This window comes from Myotis myotis, unplaced genomic scaffold (genome assembly GCF_014108235.1).
Source record: "Myotis myotis isolate mMyoMyo1 unplaced genomic scaffold, mMyoMyo1.p scaffold_m19_p_3, whole genome shotgun sequence".
NCBI lineage: Eukaryota > Metazoa > Chordata > Mammalia > Chiroptera > Vespertilionidae > Myotis > Myotis myotis.
The window spans coordinates 174,354,008-174,372,814 of NW_023416335.1; the positions used below are offsets into that span (position 1 = coordinate 174,354,008).

The 18,807-nt window shown below is 39.3% G+C and overlaps 1 protein-coding gene across 3 annotated transcripts in view; it reads right to left on the reverse strand.

Annotated features, from left to right (window-relative positions):
- Window positions 1–1,036: 1,036 nt before the first annotated feature.
- Window positions 1,037–18,807, reverse strand: part of BICD1 (BICD cargo adaptor 1) — a 200,382-nt gene continuing 182,611 nt past the window's right edge. The window contains exons 9-10 of one of the 3 annotated variants that reach the window (XM_036300638.1): window positions 12,997–13,072; window positions 1,037–7,583 (exon numbers count right to left, since the gene is read on the reverse strand). In XM_036300638.1, coding sequence (XP_036156531.1) covers window positions 7,463–7,583; window positions 12,997–13,072 — 197 coding nt within the window. In that variant the 3' untranslated portion in view covers window positions 1,037–7,462. The remainder of the gene's footprint in view (window positions 7,584–12,996; window positions 13,073–18,807) is intronic. The other 2 variants (XM_036300636.1, XM_036300637.1) reach the window with 2 other exon arrangements.

The following is an 18,807-nucleotide window of genomic DNA, read 5'->3' on the forward strand; positions in this document are numbered from 1 at the left end:
CAACATTTTTACTATTTACAGGATGTCACTAGAGTTATGATTTATCTTTGCATTGCTTTCTACATTTAAATTACATTATAAATTGTGTTTACTTTTGACACTGGCAATATTTTTGCCAGTGAGATTTATCTTCCTTGACAGTTATGTTGTAAATTATTCTCAGTTTCTTCTTAACATATTTAAGTCATAGTTGATTCATAAAATGTTTAAGAAGGAACTCTGTCGGATAATTTCAAATACAATGTTAGAGATCTAGTTTTTAGATTGACAAAGAGAGAATCATAGGAATAATCATTCACTTAATTTAACGACCATTTCCTCCAATTAGTTGGTATTTAGTACCTGCTGACATCATTGGTAGGTGACGTTAGGTTCTATAAACTCAATTCCAGATGTGTTATAAGAAAAGCTAGATGGCAAAGAATCTACTTTATTGAGTTCCTACAATGAACTAGTCAATGTATGTACAACCAAAAATGAAGAAAATTCCTTCCACAAGTTCCCATCCATTTTGGCCTCTTTCTTACCCGCAGTGGGGTTGCAGAAACCTGCCACATGGCCCTCACAACAATATAGTGCTACCCAAGTCTGTTGAAAAATGTAGGGATGAGAAGAGATTTTCTTGACACTCCTGGAGGCTGGGCCAGCTGTTTTAACTTTTGAATGTAACACACTATCAGTTTTATTGCATAAGAGAAGATCAAGGGTCACGTGGACTTATACTAGTAGATTCAACCTCAAAGAAAAACAGTATTTTTCAGAAGAGAAAAAAAGGAGAGATTTTTAGGAAAGTTTATGCTATTATTTCTAGTATTTTATACAACAGGCAAGTGTCAACTTTAGCTGGGATTGTTGCAGTGCCCATGGTGGATTATAATGAGGATTGCATTAGAGGTTTCAACTCATGAGAACTTCACAGAAATCCAATTCTGTCTGGTTCCCCACCTCCCCTGGCTCCCCCGACTCCCCCCCCCCCCCCCCCCCACACACACACACACAAAATATCAAGTCAAAGAACAGGACTCCCAACAGCAGCTGATTTGCTACAACACATATTTGTTCTTCAAAGAAGGAGCTAGTAAATGAACCTTCTCAAAGTTTTGGGACTCCACAGTTCCTTCATGTAAAAGAGAACAAAGAAGAATTGTTTCCCCAAATAAAGCATACAATCTTCATTCTTCTTTCATTAAAATCATGTTTCTTTCATTAGAATGTTTCTCTTTTCGGAACAGGTATTTCTTTCATGCTGGTACATTCCTGATCTAATTCACCTAAGTGTAGCCTCTTGCCGAAATAACCTTTTAGCAAAGATTACAAGGAGGAGAGATGATAGATGGAGAAAATGGGCAAAGATGATACACGTTTCTTAATAAGGAATGTGCAGACATGTCAAAGCAAAGCATTCAGTTTTTAGTTCAAATAAGTGCTCACTTTGAATAAATATATAAATCATGTAGAAATTCATAAACTTTTTTTGCAAGTACAAATCAAAGAGAAGTTGCTCAAACTGATAAAAAGGTAACAGATGAAATGAACAAAAGATAACCAGTTTATTTACTGGGAAGAGTTATGCATCACACCATATTCAGTTGGTAACATAAACCAAGATATAAGAATTAATATATTGGCTTCAGTTATTTTCTTAGCACTGGAGTATCTTTTCCAACCATTTGAGTGCATGATCAGATTACAGAAATGCAAGCACATATATGGATTCTCCCATGAGGCATTCACTTAGGATTGTCTACAATTTAAAAAAAAAAATGAAAAAGGACAGCAACGGTAAAATAATAGGGAATTTTTTGAATTTAAAATAAATGCATATATTTACTTTGAGAACAAGTTTCCTTTGAAATTTGAATTTTTAAAAATAATTAGCAATAATTATTAAAAATACTTCCTTAGGTCAGCCTTTTAGTCATGTTTTTATATGATATTCTCATTTTGTGGAAATGTTTCACATCATTTGTCCCCAAAAGGCATAATAACAAAATTGCAATTAAAGGTGGAAATAGCAGAATAATTACAACAGTACTCATGCTGTGTACAAATCGGGGTTGGCCACGCATTACACAAATGTTAATGCTGGAAACAAACACAGTATCAGAATCATGTACGGTTCATCCCATATACATAATCATGCAAATAAAAACACTGAGTAGATTATAAAAATGTCATAAAAGATTTTCAAAGAATTGTTTAATTGACTCTAACAGTCAAACCATCCAGTTTAAAAATGTCGTGGCAATGATGTTAAAGTCATTTACTTTCTCTAAGTTTTGGTGCACAATCATACTATGAACCCAAACAACAAAATGATTCATTCTATATTTCCATTATTATCGGCTAATGATTTGTCAACAAAATGATGGAATTTCTCTCTATAGTTCTCTGATCTTTGTTTTAAAAAGACTTTGAAAAAAGAAAAATAGTCACATTAGAACACAGATTTTCTTCTCAGTGTTTTCAACCATAATGATCAGAGACTAATTCTGAAAGAAAAAAAGTTAAAATCAGAATGTGCTCTCAACCAATGTTACACAGCAAGTAAACTCCAATCGCAGAAATAACCTGGCTCAGCAGTTTATCCAGGTTTCAGTTTAAAGAGGACAAAATTTAAATAACTCCAGAGGAAAGGAATAAAAATATACTGATTAGAGCCATGCATTTCAATATGGAAAGGAGACCAGATATAGGTAACAATCTCCTTACATTCCTAATGGAGAAATCACAAGAAATAAGACTTCTATACTGTTCATATTATGAATATGGGAAAGCTTACATGATGCGAAATATCTCATGCAAACATTTTACACGGCATACTTTTATGCACTCATACCCTTACACTAAAGGCAGTTCATTGCTGCTCTTCTTCGTAAGTAGATTATTTCTGGAAAATCCTTGACTGAGGAACATATTGTAATACTAAATATCTTTTTTCAGTTATATTTTGAGTAAAAACTATAGAAGAGATGTCTAGGGGAAACCTTTCAGGTGTTAAATAATAGAATCAGGTTACAAATGAAATACATCAGGAACAATGGCAGTTAACCTGGTATTTAAAATAAGTTGAATTCTATTTCAGACACCACTCATCTGGAGGCATTATTACAGACAATGGAAAAGTTCATTCAGAAGCTAGAGTAGTCTTGTATGTCCACAGAAATTGATTTTAAGGTGGAAATTATGTCAATATCAGCACTCACTATACTACCTATCACTACACCAGTTCAACAGCTTTTTGAAGAATTATGTTCTTCCCTTTATGTGGAAACATAGTTTGTGATATTAAATACAAGGACTATTTTAAAAACACTCTGGTTCATAAACAGATAAGTATAGGGCAATATTTAAAATCGCGAACTTTTCTCTAAGAGTTCCTTTTGAACCTAGTCCTGCTTTATATCTGCAACATCAGTGCATTTGTGGCAACCTTGGTTGACCAGCACAGTTGCTTCCTGGAAATTCATGTTTCCCCTGATGTGCCTTTCTGAGAGACAGTTTATGTCTTTTGGCTGATGGAACAGAACAATTATACATTAAACTTGCCACTCTTACCACAGTAGAAAATAGATTTCATTTTTCGTTTTTACATTTTGTAATTACCATTTGAGACTGCAGAGGATTTTATTTAATGCAGAATATGAGGAAATGTCCATATTTATGGTTTATTTGATCGACATTTCATGCTTGTTTGAGACAGAAGGACTATCTGTACATGGATATTTTCCAAAGCCTGGGGAAAGCAAATGTTGTAGATTGAAGACTCTTTTAAGAAAAGATAAGTTTGAGAGGCATTTACCCCCTTAAGGGAATGCGAACCTTCTATTTCCAAAGTATTCCTGAGGACATTTGTTTTTTTTTAGACTGACAATTGAGGCTTTTTATAGTAAAATTACTATATTCTGGATAACTTTAAAGATATGAAATATAGCTGCAAGAAAAAATACCAATAATCTTGTTTTATTTTTTACCAAATATTTTGGAAAAATTAGGATTGCTATCCTACTTTCAAGGAATAAAATATTTTATGGCTAACCAGAATACTTTATTTTTAAATCTAAAATAAAAGATTAATAGGATTATGAAATCCTAGAATTTTAATACATCATCATAAGATATCTTAACACTTAAGTTAATCCTTACCGGACAATAAATATTTAATTTTGTAAAAACAAATCATCATAATTATCAATTTTGATATTAATTTACCACTGTTAAGAATCTCTTTCCTAGAGTTAATATAAATCCCTCACACTGAAGACTGTTTTTCTTATTCTAGTCTTAATAACAATGTCGATAGCTGGTATCTATCATTGGTTACATTTTCTTGCAGATCAATAGTCTACGTCTTCCTTAGGCTAAAGTTTAACCTTTTTGAATAGGTCTTCTCTTAATTACTCAATAACTTTGATTCCTCAAAGTTATCCAAATTCCTCTTATTGAAACAGAATTGGATGGAAGGGATGTGATTGGAAAGATTAATCTGAGGGTCCTGTATGCTCCTGGGCCCGCAGGCCAAAGACAAGATATCGCTCCTTTTTATGTTATCATTTAACTAAAAACAGTCCTCAGTAGAAAGCAGTTCTGCATACTGTCCTTTTCAGTGTGGTAATTGTGCTTACTTTTTAAAAATTACCTGGTTACTCTGCTAACCACACTTGCTAGTTACTTTTAATCTTTGCCCACTGTGTTTGAAATAATTAGCCGGTATTTTTGTATTTCTGTAGTCTTTTCCCCCCACGTCTCTCTTCAAGTGGTTTTACTGAGGGTTTTTTTGTTTGTTTGTTTGTTTTTTCCACTAATACTTCAATTTCAATCATGATATTCTTTACACGTATACTGATATTTTTTTATCAGCGCTACACATATTTATTCATTTTAAATAAATATAGATGAGGCTGAGTTCAAACTATGCTAACTGATGCCACAGTGTAAATACATGGAATTCTCTCTTACTGCTTGGGGACTACGACCTAATTTTGTGCCGAAAATTAGAAATTTATTTCCAAGTTTCTATACCTTCTTGGCAAAGTTTTGCTAAAATGAACCTTTTTATAGAATTGATGTTTCAAAATAAATATTTCCCATTCTGTTCATAAAAAGGAACTGAAAAAAATTAATATAGACTTGATAAAATTTCTATTGGAAGAAAAAAAAGTGTTGTCTGTGACCCGGCCTTTCACTGGGGCATAAATACCAAGAAAGATGCAATACTGCACCGTCAGTAGGATGACTGCTCTATAGTTATACAGAGACAACGCTTACTGCTGAATTCCCTGCACCAGCAACAAAACTGGTGAGGCAATACAGAAAGATGTTCTGAGGTACTTTTTAGATTGGCTTATTTTCCCTCAGGCACAAACAGTTTTTATTGAAAGTCAACTTTGCAGCTATCCCACTACTCAGGTCCACACACATAATACTTGAAAAAGAAAGAACAAAAAGGAAAAAAGAGAAAGCAGTGGTGAGGAGTAGCTACCTTTAATTGAACTCTGATACAATCCACACTGTCTCACTAACACTGGTACAGGGCAGATACAACACCAATAAAATGAAGAAGGTGTTCAGGAACAGCAAGGCCATTGCAGGTGGGGGGAAAACAGAAGGCTAGGCTGCCACGATCGAGACTTTATGAAGATTTGTCTCTTTTTCTGTTTCTTTAACCTGAATCTCTATGTATGGTGAAGATTTCTAACGACTTCAAGTTGCATAATAAACGACACTGTTGAAAATAGCACTCCTATATAAGAAATTACAAACCTCTTGGTTGCTTTGGTAATAGTGACCACAACTTCACAGGTGCATGACTGATGAAAGCTCCTGTGCTGTGCTTTATGACTTACCGATTGGCTGCCATCCTCGATGGACCATTCCATCAATGTTCCACCCACTCCCGCTCAATAGGCTGAGTGGCTCTGACGAGATCTTCATTATTAGAGCCCTGTATTGTTAACCATCTTCTCTGTTAACAGTGAGGATTGTGTTTGTTTTAAAGAGAAGTTACAGATACTGTTACAGGAACAGGTCAAACCGTTATGATTGTAAATAAGTTAAGGCTACCTGACTAGACAAGGAATCAGGGCTGGGAGCAATTGTGTGGGCAGCACTTGATAGTTAAGGAGCCCAAGAGTGTTAGACCTTTCAGCCCAATTAGCTGTTTTCCTTGTGTGTCAGATTATGTGCAAACTAAATTTTGCCATGAAAATCTACTGCCTTAAACCAAGTCATAAGTTACCCAGCAGAATTTGTAAATGAACTAGGAACATGTATGACCTCAGTATGTATAATATGATTGTAGGCACCTGAGTGTTTGTCAAAAGTAGACAATGAGCTAAAGTTTATTATCTATTGTCTTTTTGGCAAGGAAGATTCATTATGAAAAAACTAACAACAACACATACAATTTTAATCACTATTTGAACACTCTCTGGGTAAATTCATTAACTGAAGGCGAACTTACATCTATCTATGTATATATTTTCCCTATTTGTATTTGATACCTTTTAGTGGGAAAGACTCATAGGAGGACCCTGAATTTGGGAGAAGTAAAAAAAAACTCTGGTCATTAAATAAACACACCATTTCCCCCCTCATGTTTTTCAGCCTTCTTTAACGTCATCACACACACATATACACACACAAAGGAGCAGCACCGGTGCATCTACTCATCTGCAATTTTAAAAAATTAAAGATGCCGTCAAAAGTTGAATAAGTCAATGAATCATAACATAGTCTCTTTCTTAGATTTACTTAATGTCCAGTGAAGACTTCTAGTTAAAAAAAAAAAAAAAATCCAGCAGTTAATGAGCTGATTAGAAAGTAAGTGCATAAACAATATCAGTGTAGCAGCAAAATAGTTACTGTTAACATTCCGATGCACCTCATTTATCATTTTTGTGCAAGAAAAATGTCCACAGTCTGGTCCATACCAGATGTCAATCTCTATTGCAACTCATATTTAATGGAGCAAATGATACTTCTTTAAAAATAAATGAATTAAGTTCACCTCTTAGAGAAATGATTTTTATAGACATAAACTATGTGGCAAATAAAAGCACAAAATAAATACCAATGGTGAAAAAAGCTGGAATCAATTTCTACAGCCGAATGTGACGTTCGAGGAAGGATGATTTTACAATATATGTATTTTACATGGTCTTAGGTCTCTCTTATGCTATCGAGATAAAGCCAGTCGTCTGAGCTACGTGTCCTGTGTTTTTTGTATGTTTGTTTGTTTTTTATTTCATTGAACTGTGGCCATTTCATTGCAGAAGTTCATCTGTGACTTAGAGAAACCATAATACGTTGTATCACACGGGAGTCTGGGCTTTGTGTTAATCTTCTCAACTTTCTTTCATCTTCCCAAGCGACGGGCATTAATCCCACCACAGCGTCTAACCACCGAGAAGCAAACAGCAGCTGGGTCTTGGGCAGTGTCCTGGGTGTGGCTACAAAACGTTCACCCCAGATGTTCGTCCGCAGGAGGTGCAGAGGAGGGGTCGGGAGGCTTGGAGAGACAGCGGAGCGGGGCGCACTGCGAGCTGGAATGTGGCGGCTCCTCGGGGAGAGCTATGTCAGGACTGAAAACGAGAGACAAGCGTGTCAGCAAGAAAGGCAGCGACAGGGGCCAGGCGAGGCAGGCACGGGATGTGCACCGAAACGGAAAAAGAAACATGAACAGAAATTCTGCAGGGGAGATAGTTCACATCGAAAACATGCCAAGACAACCGCCGCTTTTCGAAACCGCTCACGAAACAGAAAAAGGAAACGTGTTAGGGAAACATGGGAACGCTTCCTTGCAATTCCCTTCTTTCTCCATTTCCGCACAGTCTCGTTCCCCTCGGTCTCTGGGTTAGGTGCAAGGTTTTTAAAGATCAGTCTGTCTCAGACTTTAATGCGTACTCTGGTCCTCGGGGGAGCTTGGTAAAATGCAGAATCTGCTTCGACAGGTGGGACCTGCATTTCTGACAAGCACCTGGGGTCCAAGGCTTTAGACTAGAGGATTCTAAGTCAGTTCTATGGTAGATCCGGAAGCAACAGGATAATTAATCTGCCGCTGGATTGCTAATTTGCTCCAAGGGCTCCCCCTATCTGCTTTAGCTGGGCAGTTTAAATAAGACTGTAGAGAGATTAAAATAAAGCCTTTTCTATTTGCTAAGTATATAATGCCGACTTCCACAAGACCTCCCAGAGCCTCTGGTTTAAATAAACTCAGACATGCTCAGGCTCATCGGTACCAAGAGAAATAATCCTAAAGAACAAGGAAGCAAAATTACTGCATTTCCTAAGGTAAAACTACAAATCGAATCTGGGTTCAGACCTTCTGAAATCTGACAGGGGAAAAGAAATCCCACTGTGGGGATATTTGTATTATTGAAAGAGATCAGCATTTTCCCATAACTCTGCTTCCCCTCCCCTTCTATTATGGAATTCAGTACCATATAATTCATTTCTGACAGGAGTAATGTTTGAGAAAACTATTCAAGGTTCATTGTTATTATTATTACTAGAGGCCCAGTGCACAAAATTCGTGCACGGGTAGGGTCCTTAATGGCTGTCAGCTGCCGGCCGGGGCCTTCCTTTTCCATGCCGCCCCCTGGTGGTCAGTGCACGTTATAGCGAGAGATCAAACTCCCGGTTGGTCAAACTCTCGAGGGGACACTTTGCATATTAGGCTTTTATATATATATAGATTATTTACTTATTTATACATAGCTTTTGAGCTAATATTATTGAAGTCAGTCAAAACTGATCATTAAAACAATTTTAATCTTTGGTGCTGAAATGACCCTTCAGGTATGCCTCAAAATATCAGAATTTTGATACAAAGCCAAAATTACGCCAAATACCCATCTGTTTGAGGTCACTCTTACTTCCCAAAGTCTTTGACCTGCCATACATTAAGTTGAAAAGGAGATATGCTCTTCTGTAGAGTTGGGAGCAGCAGTGATAAAAATGATTTTTCCTATTTATTTTAAAAGTGTGGTAGGTAAACAAGGGAGAACTGGTTTCAAGAGGACTGGGGGAATATTTCATGGCAAGACTCTCTCTCCCCTCTCCAGACAGTCAGATGGCCCAGGAAACGCCACAGCAGACAGACTTTCCCACAGACCCAACAGAGTTTCTTTCTGTTAAATCCGCATGGTTCAGAATGAGTTTCTTCTCAGGGCACCAAACATGTTCCTCAGCTGATGGCAAGCGGCACAAGGGATACATGTTGAAGGCCCTCTGTAGTTCAATAGAGAAAGGAAGACAAGCATTTCTGCCTGGCCAGCTGAAGTGTGTAGCAACAGCTTATCTACGAGGTCCCGCTCACTTAGCCCAACCTTGGCATTATGTCATTCATTATCATTTAAAACATGTTTTCAAGGTGAAGGGATTAAAAAGTACAAATTGGCAGTTACAAAATAGTCACAGGGATGTACAGTGCAGTGCTGGGAATATAGACAATAGCATTATAATAACTACGTATGGTGCCAGGTGGATACTAGACTTACAGGGGGAAATACTTCGTACATTATAGAAATGTCTAACTATGCTGTATACCTGAAACGAACAGAATATTTAATGTCAACTGTAATTGTACAATTAGAAAAAATTTCAATTTTTTTCCCATTATTTCAGATTGCTTACATGGTATGATATTATAAATATCTTGTATTATAGTATTACTATTCTAAATTTGCATGAATGCAATCACACTGCATATATGTGGTAGAAGCATAGTTTTGGCTTACAGAATAAGAAATTATTTCTAAAATGTAAGTATTTGACAGGTTCTAATGATTAGCTATAGGAAAGAATTCAGTTTCAATTCTGACTGCTAAATATCTTTAGGAGCTCACTCATTGTTCAGTCTTTACCATTTACAAGTTTAATTTATGTAGGTAAAACCATGTTGTGAACAGTAGGTCTAGGGACTATTACTAAGTACAAAAATGGATATATCTTCAGAAAGGTTTCTTTTCCCAAGTAAGCAAGTTCTTGAAGAACAATACGAAATACCAAATATTTCTATGTATTTAAATATTACATCCAACACTGCAATACATTGGGTAACCCTTTCATATTATGGTTTTTATTATCTACTAGAGGCCCAGTGCATGAAATTTGTGCACTCGGGGTGGGGCTGGGGGAGGGGTGTCCCTCAGTTTGGCCTCTCACAGTCTGGGAGCCCTCAGGGAATGTCTGACTGATGTGGGGAGTGGGCCTAAGCCAGCAGTTGGACACCCTTAGTGCTGCCATGGAGGCGGGAGAGGCTCCTGCCACTGCCAGCCATGAGCTAGCTTCTGGGTGAGTGGTGCTCCCTCTGTGGGAACGCACTGACCACCATGGGGCAGCTCCTGCGTTGAGCATCTGCCCCCCCCCCCCCCCGTGGTTGGTGCGCATCATAGCAACTGGTTGATTTACATATTAGCTTTTTATTATATAGGATAAACAACTTTAGTAATTTAACTCTACACTGGAATCAGCCTGTAAAACACATATATGGAAAGTTCTATATTTTTAAATATGAGAACATGTTCTTTTATTCAAAACCATATACCTAAAATTTTATCCTAACATATATATAAACTTTAGGAAGTATAAAACAATTTTTAAAGTGAGAAACAGAAGTAGAACATCTGATCTGAAATCACTCAACATTCATAGCATGTTTTGTTTTTCATTGAACAAATGAATCTTTTCAATTCAAGGATAAAGAGTTAACATGGTGGTTTAAGCACTCTCTGACTTTGCTTCTCACAGCATAACTAAAGGGGAGTTACGCATCTCCAGGCAGTGCCCCGGTATATGGTGGTGGTTAAGAGAGTCATTGGGCTCAGTTGCTCTAAGGATGGGTGACCCTGGATAAGTCATTTTATCTCCCCAAACCACATTTTCCTCATTTTCAAATGGGTGTAATAACTGTTTACCTTATGGGGGTTGTAGTGATTAATAAGTATAGAGAATTTAACACTTGCGTACGGAAGAATTCAAAGGTTGACTGTGTTAAGTTTTCTGTCAGAAAGAAGTGAAAAGGGCAGTCAGGACATTTAATTTGATCCATTTGGCAGTGGGTACAGGTGGGAAGGAAGCCAGTCGTAATTCCAGCGACTCAGAAAAGGACAGTCTTTTCAGGTCTAAATGCATTTTATCATTTGAGGGACAGTGGAAGCCAGCTCGGGACCATGCTGTATTCATGTGGGTAGAAACCAGAAACATTTGCAATTCATTAACTTTTTTTTTTTTTTTAAGTAAATCATTTGTGCAGAGGTAGCAAACAATCTAAATTCAGTCATTTCAGAAGCTATGGGACTGGGGCAGGTAACCATTTAGCCAAACTGGTTCTCAAAAAAAAAAAAGGGCAACATGAAATAAAAGTAAAGTTAAAAATATCCCCCAATAGCTGCCTCCACTCTTTGCCCTCGCTAATTAGAGAGAGGGCAGGTCCGTGTCTTGAGGAAAGGGTAGGCACGAGGCACGGTTGGCAGCAATATCAGATATCAAGAGCACACTGCGGGGCCAGGCCTGTGCCTCCTCCTCATCCTTCCTTTATAAGAGATGGAACTCGGCCAGCAAAGTAACTTTCCGAGAATGCACAACTGGTATGTGTTAGAGATGGAACTGAAACCCAAGCAATCTGACTTCAAAGCGCCTTCACTCCTCCCTGGAAGCAGTAGTTACTAAGCACCTGCCCGTCCCGGGCACCCTGTCCCAGGCCCTGGGAGGGGGGTGCTGGGCGGAGAATGAACTGCAGGTGTAGAGCTCACGTTCTTCATCACTTCCTGCAGAAAATCGACTGAGATGGGTTTGAACATTGATAATTGCATTTCCTTACGTAATTGAAATTAGTCTAAGCTGCCTACGGTAGACTAATGGCACTTGTGCATTCACGGAGAACTTTCCTGAAGTAAAGCCCTGCTGCTGGAGGTGGTGGGGGAGGCAGGCTGAGATAGCAATCAGGAGACCCCGGCGTGGGGCCTCTTTAATCATATCCCTTTTCCTGCTGACTCAATGTCCCACTTAGCAGGCTGCACAACTGCCTCAGGGACCAAGTCTCACTGGGGCTTTGGGGCCACTGTTTCTGGGCAACACCTGTGACACGCCCCCCCCCCCCCCCCCCCCACTCTCCAGCTAAGCCCCGGCCACCGCAGCCTGCTACAGACACCTACTCCTCAGACACACGTGGAAGCACGCTGGAGCCTGCCCTGCTCAAAAGAAGCCCGGCCTGGTAGAAGCAAGAACAGTAAGCAGGTAGAACAGCAACGCCAGACTATAAAAGTTTGGCACCGCCAGAGGCCAAATAACTGGAGATGAAATATTACGGCAGGAGGAGGAGGTCCTGACGGGGTGCTCCATGCTGTGGAAGTTCACTCAGGATGAGAATTCATGATGGACAGGCAACGCTTTCCCTGGAGTAGAATCTGCCAGCGCCCTCTCTAGCTGAGTGTCCAGGGAGCATGGGGACCTGCCTTTCAATTTCTTCAGTTAATCTCGCATGAAGGGCTCTGTCACTGCAAATATTCCTTTTGGAAATGCCAATTACAAGTTTTTCTCCACCTTTCAATGTCAGCTTTAATGAGGGCACTGAGCGGGCAGAAAACGGAAACACGTTCATAGCGTTGTCTAAGAACAGACATTACATATGCTTTATATCCTTCCTGTTTGTTTGCCTGAGGAATATATTCTAAGGACAATGGACAAACAAACAAACAAAAAGTAGGGCCAACATCCTCACAGTTCCAGGCTTTCTGTTTGGGAATATAATGAAACACTGGGGTAATGCAAATAGCTGGTCCTGCTAGGGCCAGGAAAACAAACGCTAGCTCTCTTGGATTTCCATTAGGTCCACATGGACTTCAGGTAACTAACGTGTGCTCATCGCACCCATTGGAATAAAATGTAGCAAGTGAAATGATGTACAGGTGGTTATGGTGTTGAAAAGGAGAGCTCGGGGTGTATGGCTCTGACATGCAGTTGGGTGGGGAGAGAAAGGGCGTCTGAATTTACCTGACCGTCGGGCAGTCTTGCCTCCCGGCTAGTTGTGAGCACTGTGGCGGTACGGAGGCAGCAGGCTGCTGACAATCTACAAGAAACTGATAAATTAGACATGTATACAAAGAGACGACAGAGCATCATGTTAGTAACTAAAGCAGTTGCCTGAGAGATTTAGTGAGGAATGTGTATTCACACAGAAACATCTGGATTAAGCTATTTACACCCCCCCCCGCCCCCCCAATTCATGCCATTAGAAAAGACAAGACTTTTTTCTTAAATACCGCATTAAAAAATTAGTGACACGAAATTAGTAATGAGATTCCTCAAGCACATTAGGACATATGTGGCCATTCATATTTGGTGCCTGGATATATCTGAAAGTAAAGGGTCTTTTAATATAATGAAAAATCTTCAAGTTCTGAACTTGCCCGTGATGGTAGTGACTTGCTTCGCACTTAGATCTGCTATTCCAAAATGGAACAATTTCAGGTAACTGACTTTATTGTCAAGACAGCTGGGCATAGTATCAATCCCACAGGTACACTGAGAAAAACATTGAGAAAAGTAATCTTTCCCATTACTAACAGAAGGATATCAGGGAAGAAAATCATCTTTACAGTTTTCTGAAAGTCATCTTTACAGTTTTCTGAAAATAGATTTCTTGTATTTATCACAAGAAATAATTGGTTAGCAGAAATCTTAGAATGTGTAAATTGTTAGTAACTTGGACTGATGGAGAAAACCAATCTGAATGGGAAATCCACTTTTGTTTTAGTTTTGCCATTAAAAGTATATAATGTATAATTCATGCTAGGTTAACAAAGTGCTAGCTAATAGAAGTCCATGCTTTAGCTGATCAGTTACATTAATCATCTACTCCAAAAAAGACTACTGAGTGTTCTCAAATAATCAAAGAACAGTCTTTACTGGTACCAGGCCGACCACACTAGAATTACCAAGGAAGCTGGCTAAAAATACACAGATTATATTTTTGCAAAAAGATTTGGCAAAAAAGTTAAAATTCAAGTTAGACTTAAAAGTTCGATTATTCCTAAATATTTGCAAAATTTCCTCTTGCTAACTGCTTAGACTAGGTGTTTTGCTAGCCTGCCCCTTTCCCCATGTTATGTAGATAATATTTAAGATAAATTCTCGATTTACAGCCTTGAATTAATGAGAATGTATTTAAAAAATCTGTATTCCAAAGCTGTGTCCAAGTATCACTTGTTCTAAAGCCAGTATATTCTCTATTATAAGAAAACCTGACTATAGAACTCCAGACTATCAAAATTCATGAAAGTTGCTGATGCTTTTGTATAAGATACTGAAAACACACTAAAGCTGTCTGTGATGCAGAGTAGAACACAACAGAAGGCAGGCGTGGTTTGAGTTCATTCAGGAGAACATTATTGAAGGGACCCTTTAACAAGGTGGTCTTTGTTGGAGAGTAACTTATTAATTATTGCTTATTAATAGGAATGAGATCTGATTCTTGTTTAGTATCTGATATTCAGATTACACACGCAGTAAAAGTCCTTCAAATGTAACAAATATTTCTGTTTTCTCTGCTGTGAGGGATTCTTTTTGTTTTTAACTCTGTTTTCTCATTTTGCAGCTTGATTAGCTCAACGATTCCCTTTTGTAGAAACTCAGAGTCTTAAAGGATGAATTCCTTTATCCTCCTTTTATCTTTTCTAAAGGATTTTCTAAGTGATAATTTAGGAACATTTTGGACTAATTTAGATAAGGATTCTGATACAGCCAGGTGTGTGCTGCCCTCCCATGGTGCATTTGGGTAATGCAATGGATGCAAATGAACATGAATCCTTGGAAAAAAAACATGCTGGAATCTGGCCTTACGCCTTACATTGCAGGGGAAGTATAAGTATAACTCTTTTATAGCAAAGTTTTGGCCTCCGTGAAATGGTAAGCCCTAGAATCTGTGCCAATGCGGTCACAGATTATTCATTTGAAATATGTTTTATGTTGAAAATTGGAAAACCGGTGAGCAGGACTACAAGGCACTTCCTAAATGAACTGTTTAATATGAGGTAGATATTCCTTCTATCTCTAATGAATATAATTTTTTCCTTCTTTAGAAGTAATATTCTCTGTATAACTATTACTCATTTTTGCATTTCTTATTTATATGTGTTTAAGGAATAAAAAAGTAAATTCCATAAATAAGATGGTGATAGATGAAAAAAAAAGAAATTAAGAAAATAGCTGTATTGCTCCAAATCAATTTTCTTCTAAATTCTTCTCAGGTCAGTAGCCTCCAATCATGTTCATGTCTAACCCCACTGAACAGCCCGTGTATTAGCATGTACTTGGTAAAATGAAAGGGATGGGTTGGGAGGTTGAGAAAATCCCTTCCAGCCCAGAGATGCTGTGGGCTTTACCTGAACTCACCAGCTTGGTCTAGGGGCTGGTAAACTCACTCCTGAAGGAACTAGGCCTCGTCTCTTTGTAGAGGGTGTAAAAGGTGAAAATTATGTACCTTAAGGAGGAGGCACTGCAGAACCACAGCAGTCACTGCTGTGATCTGGGCCACCCAAATTCGCCTCAACCATTCAACAGTCAAGTTAAACTTCTATTATGTGTCTGAACCTATGTTTGGAGGCGGGGATAAAAGGAAAACAGAGAAGAAACAGTCCCTGGTCAATTGAGAAACACAAGCACATTCAACAAGCAATTACAATAAAAGTGTCATGGCGGTGATGACGGTGATGATGATGATGACAGCAGCTCACACTTACTGATTGATGGCCATGTACCTGGCACTGTGCAGGCACTGAAATGCAGGCCCTCCTTTAACCCTGTTTTATTATTTCCAATTTATGGATGAGGAAAGAGGGATTTTGGTTAAGTAACTTGCCAAAGTCCACTAAGAGCTGGGCTGAGATTTGAACTGTATGATCCAAGGGCTGAATTAAACCTATAGACACCTCACTGCCTTACTTTCCATGATAGGGAAGTTAGGGCTCTCAGAGCAGAAACAATGAACTAAATCTAAGTGGCCAGGGAACGCTCCCTGGGGGTTGTGACATCTGTGATGTACACTGAAAAATATGAGTTGGCCAAGAACTTCTTAGCAACGATTACATGTTTATGGTCTCTGCTAACAGTAATTAAATATTTTACAAGATTAAAGTGTTTAGTTAAAATGTTCAGAACGGAATTAAATAACACTGTGCATTTATAGTATAAGGTCACAGGCCTGAGAAAGGTCATAGCATACGCAAGAGATTGTTAGTGCCTTAAGGGCAGAGATAAATAAAGGATGTTATTGCGTAAAGCACCTGTGGGTCTGTCTTAATTACACATGAAGAGCATCCTTGTAAGACATTCCTCCATAAACAAAGGCCAAGTAGAAAGGAAGGTAGAAAAGAGAATGAGAACAAAGGAAGGAAATTACCAGCTGAATCAACACCAAGTAGTTTCTCCTGGGAACTTTATACTAGTTATCTGTCTGGAATAAGACAGTCTGGAGTTCTTATTTTCACTATTCCTACCATGAGGAAAGCAAGTATTTTTGGTATATGCGACAATATCAAAATCTCATATATCCTGAGACTGTTTTTCTCTTTAACATTTTTCATGATCTTTGCTATTGAAACAAATGCAGAGCTTAGCATCAGAGCAGGTGGTCTACCAACATTCATTGATTAATACAGATCACCATATATATTAACTTGCTCAAGGTCACACAGCTGGAAAGCAGGAGAGCAAGGATTTGACTTCAGACTTTTCTGATGCTGAGGCCTATTTTCTATTCACTACTCTAGCTGTCTCTCAAATAGACACCAGCTGCCTCTAGACAATATCAGGGTCATAGAATCAACGAAACATAAAAACTTCACCAGACATAGTAATCTGGAGACAACCAATTACCTCAAAAACACAAAGCAAGATAAAGGGTGCAGGGATGGGGACAATATCTAGTTTCTCTAGAGAGGTGGCTGAAATCCATGAATTTCATTGGCGAGGGAGAAAAGTCTCATCGTATGTTTTCTCTTCAGGCTTCTACTATTTTAAAACTTTTCAATGCAATTTAGAAAACGAATCACGTTTCTAAAAGTCAATGCCCACTGGTGGCTGTTTGGGTTGGGAGGGAGAGCCTCCGGTGGAAGGAGGCAGGGGACACCTCTGTTTTGGCTCCACACCTGGCTCAGAGGGCAGTGGTGGGAGTTGGCGAGGACAGTGTGGGTGAAGGATGATCTGTGGAGACCACACCCAGCTATGATGAGTAGTGGGGCTGCAGAAGGGTGTCCGTGGTGGCCAGATGCTGGGCGAGAGGCAGAGCAGCAGCTCTTTGTGACAAACGGCCCCCTCCAGAATGGCTTGCACCCAACCCCTGGCTTTCCTGACTTGAGAACTAATGCAAGCCTACCATTGCAGGAGATCTTATTTTCCACATCACATCTGTTTCCCTCATGACCATAAACTCCTCTGGGTGCTATGTACTTTCCCATGAAAACTATCTCTGTCCCCTGAGTTTTCCTTAAGCCAAGTTCTTTTTTTTAAAAAAAAAATATATTTTTATTTATTTCAGAGAGGAAGGGAGAGGGTGGGAGAGATAGAAACATCAATGATGAGAGAGAATCATTGATTAGCTGCCTTCTGCACACTCCCTACTAGGGATTGAGCCCACAACCCAGGCATGTGCCCTGAACAGGAATTGAACTATGAGCTCCCGGTTCATAGGTCGATGCTCAACCACTGAGAACAGGCAGGCCAAGTTCTTGCAAGGCACGATTTCAACTTCCCTCACTCTCCTCCTTGCTCCCTGACGATGTCCCAGTTTGTGCACTACCTTCTAAAAATGAGGTGTTCAGAAAGGAAGTCAGGTGTGATAAGATGTGAGTGGTGGAGTGGAGTGGCAGAGTCTCGCCTTGTCTGAGACATCCTGCTTCTATGAAAAGAGCAGAAGCCCGTGTGGCATTTTTTTGGCAGCCACATTTCCCTGCTATTTCCCATAAGCCTGTTTTATTTACAGATGGTGTTCTCAAGCCATGCTTCCTCCATCGTGAAGTTACAGCGTCTGGCACTCCAGTGGAATATTTTATGTAATTTTAGCTTTCTAATAAAAGTTTCGCCTTTTCCTATCTGAACCATCTTTCAGATCTGATTCTGTCATCTAGCATATTAACTTCCTCTCCCTTTTATTTCTCTTTCAAATCAGAAAAATGTGATAACATGACCTTGATATCTTTATCTCTCAGACTAGAGGACCGATGCATGAAATTCGTGCACAGGGTGAGGGGGATGTCCCTCAGCCTGGCCTGCGCCCTCTCGCAATCTGGGACCCCTCGGGGGATGTCCAACTGGTAGTTGCACATCCCTCTCACAATCCAGGACCCCTCGCTCCTTACCACTCACCTGCTCGCTCCTTACTGCTTGGCTCACCGCTCCTGAGCACTGCCTAGGAGGCGAGAGAGGCTCCTGCCACCACCACTGTACTCGCCAGCCATGAGCCCTGCTTCTGGCTGAGCGGTGCTCCAGCTCTGGGAGTGCGCTGACCACCAGGGGGAAGCTCCTGCATTGAGTGTCTGCCCCCTGGTGGTCAGTGCGCATCATAGTGACCAGTTGTTCTGGTCGACTGGTCCTTCTGCCATAACAGTCGCTGGGCTTTTATATATATAGATTAGCAACTAATAGTAAGGCCAGGCTAAGTAGAAATAATACTTCATAAATATCAGTCTATGAATTTGGACCCTTTGAACATGTGCATTCAACCAGTTATGAATCCAAACAATTATAGTATCATCTAGAATTTCTCTGTCTAAAAAATATTGTAAAATACCTGGTTAGCTGTTTGCC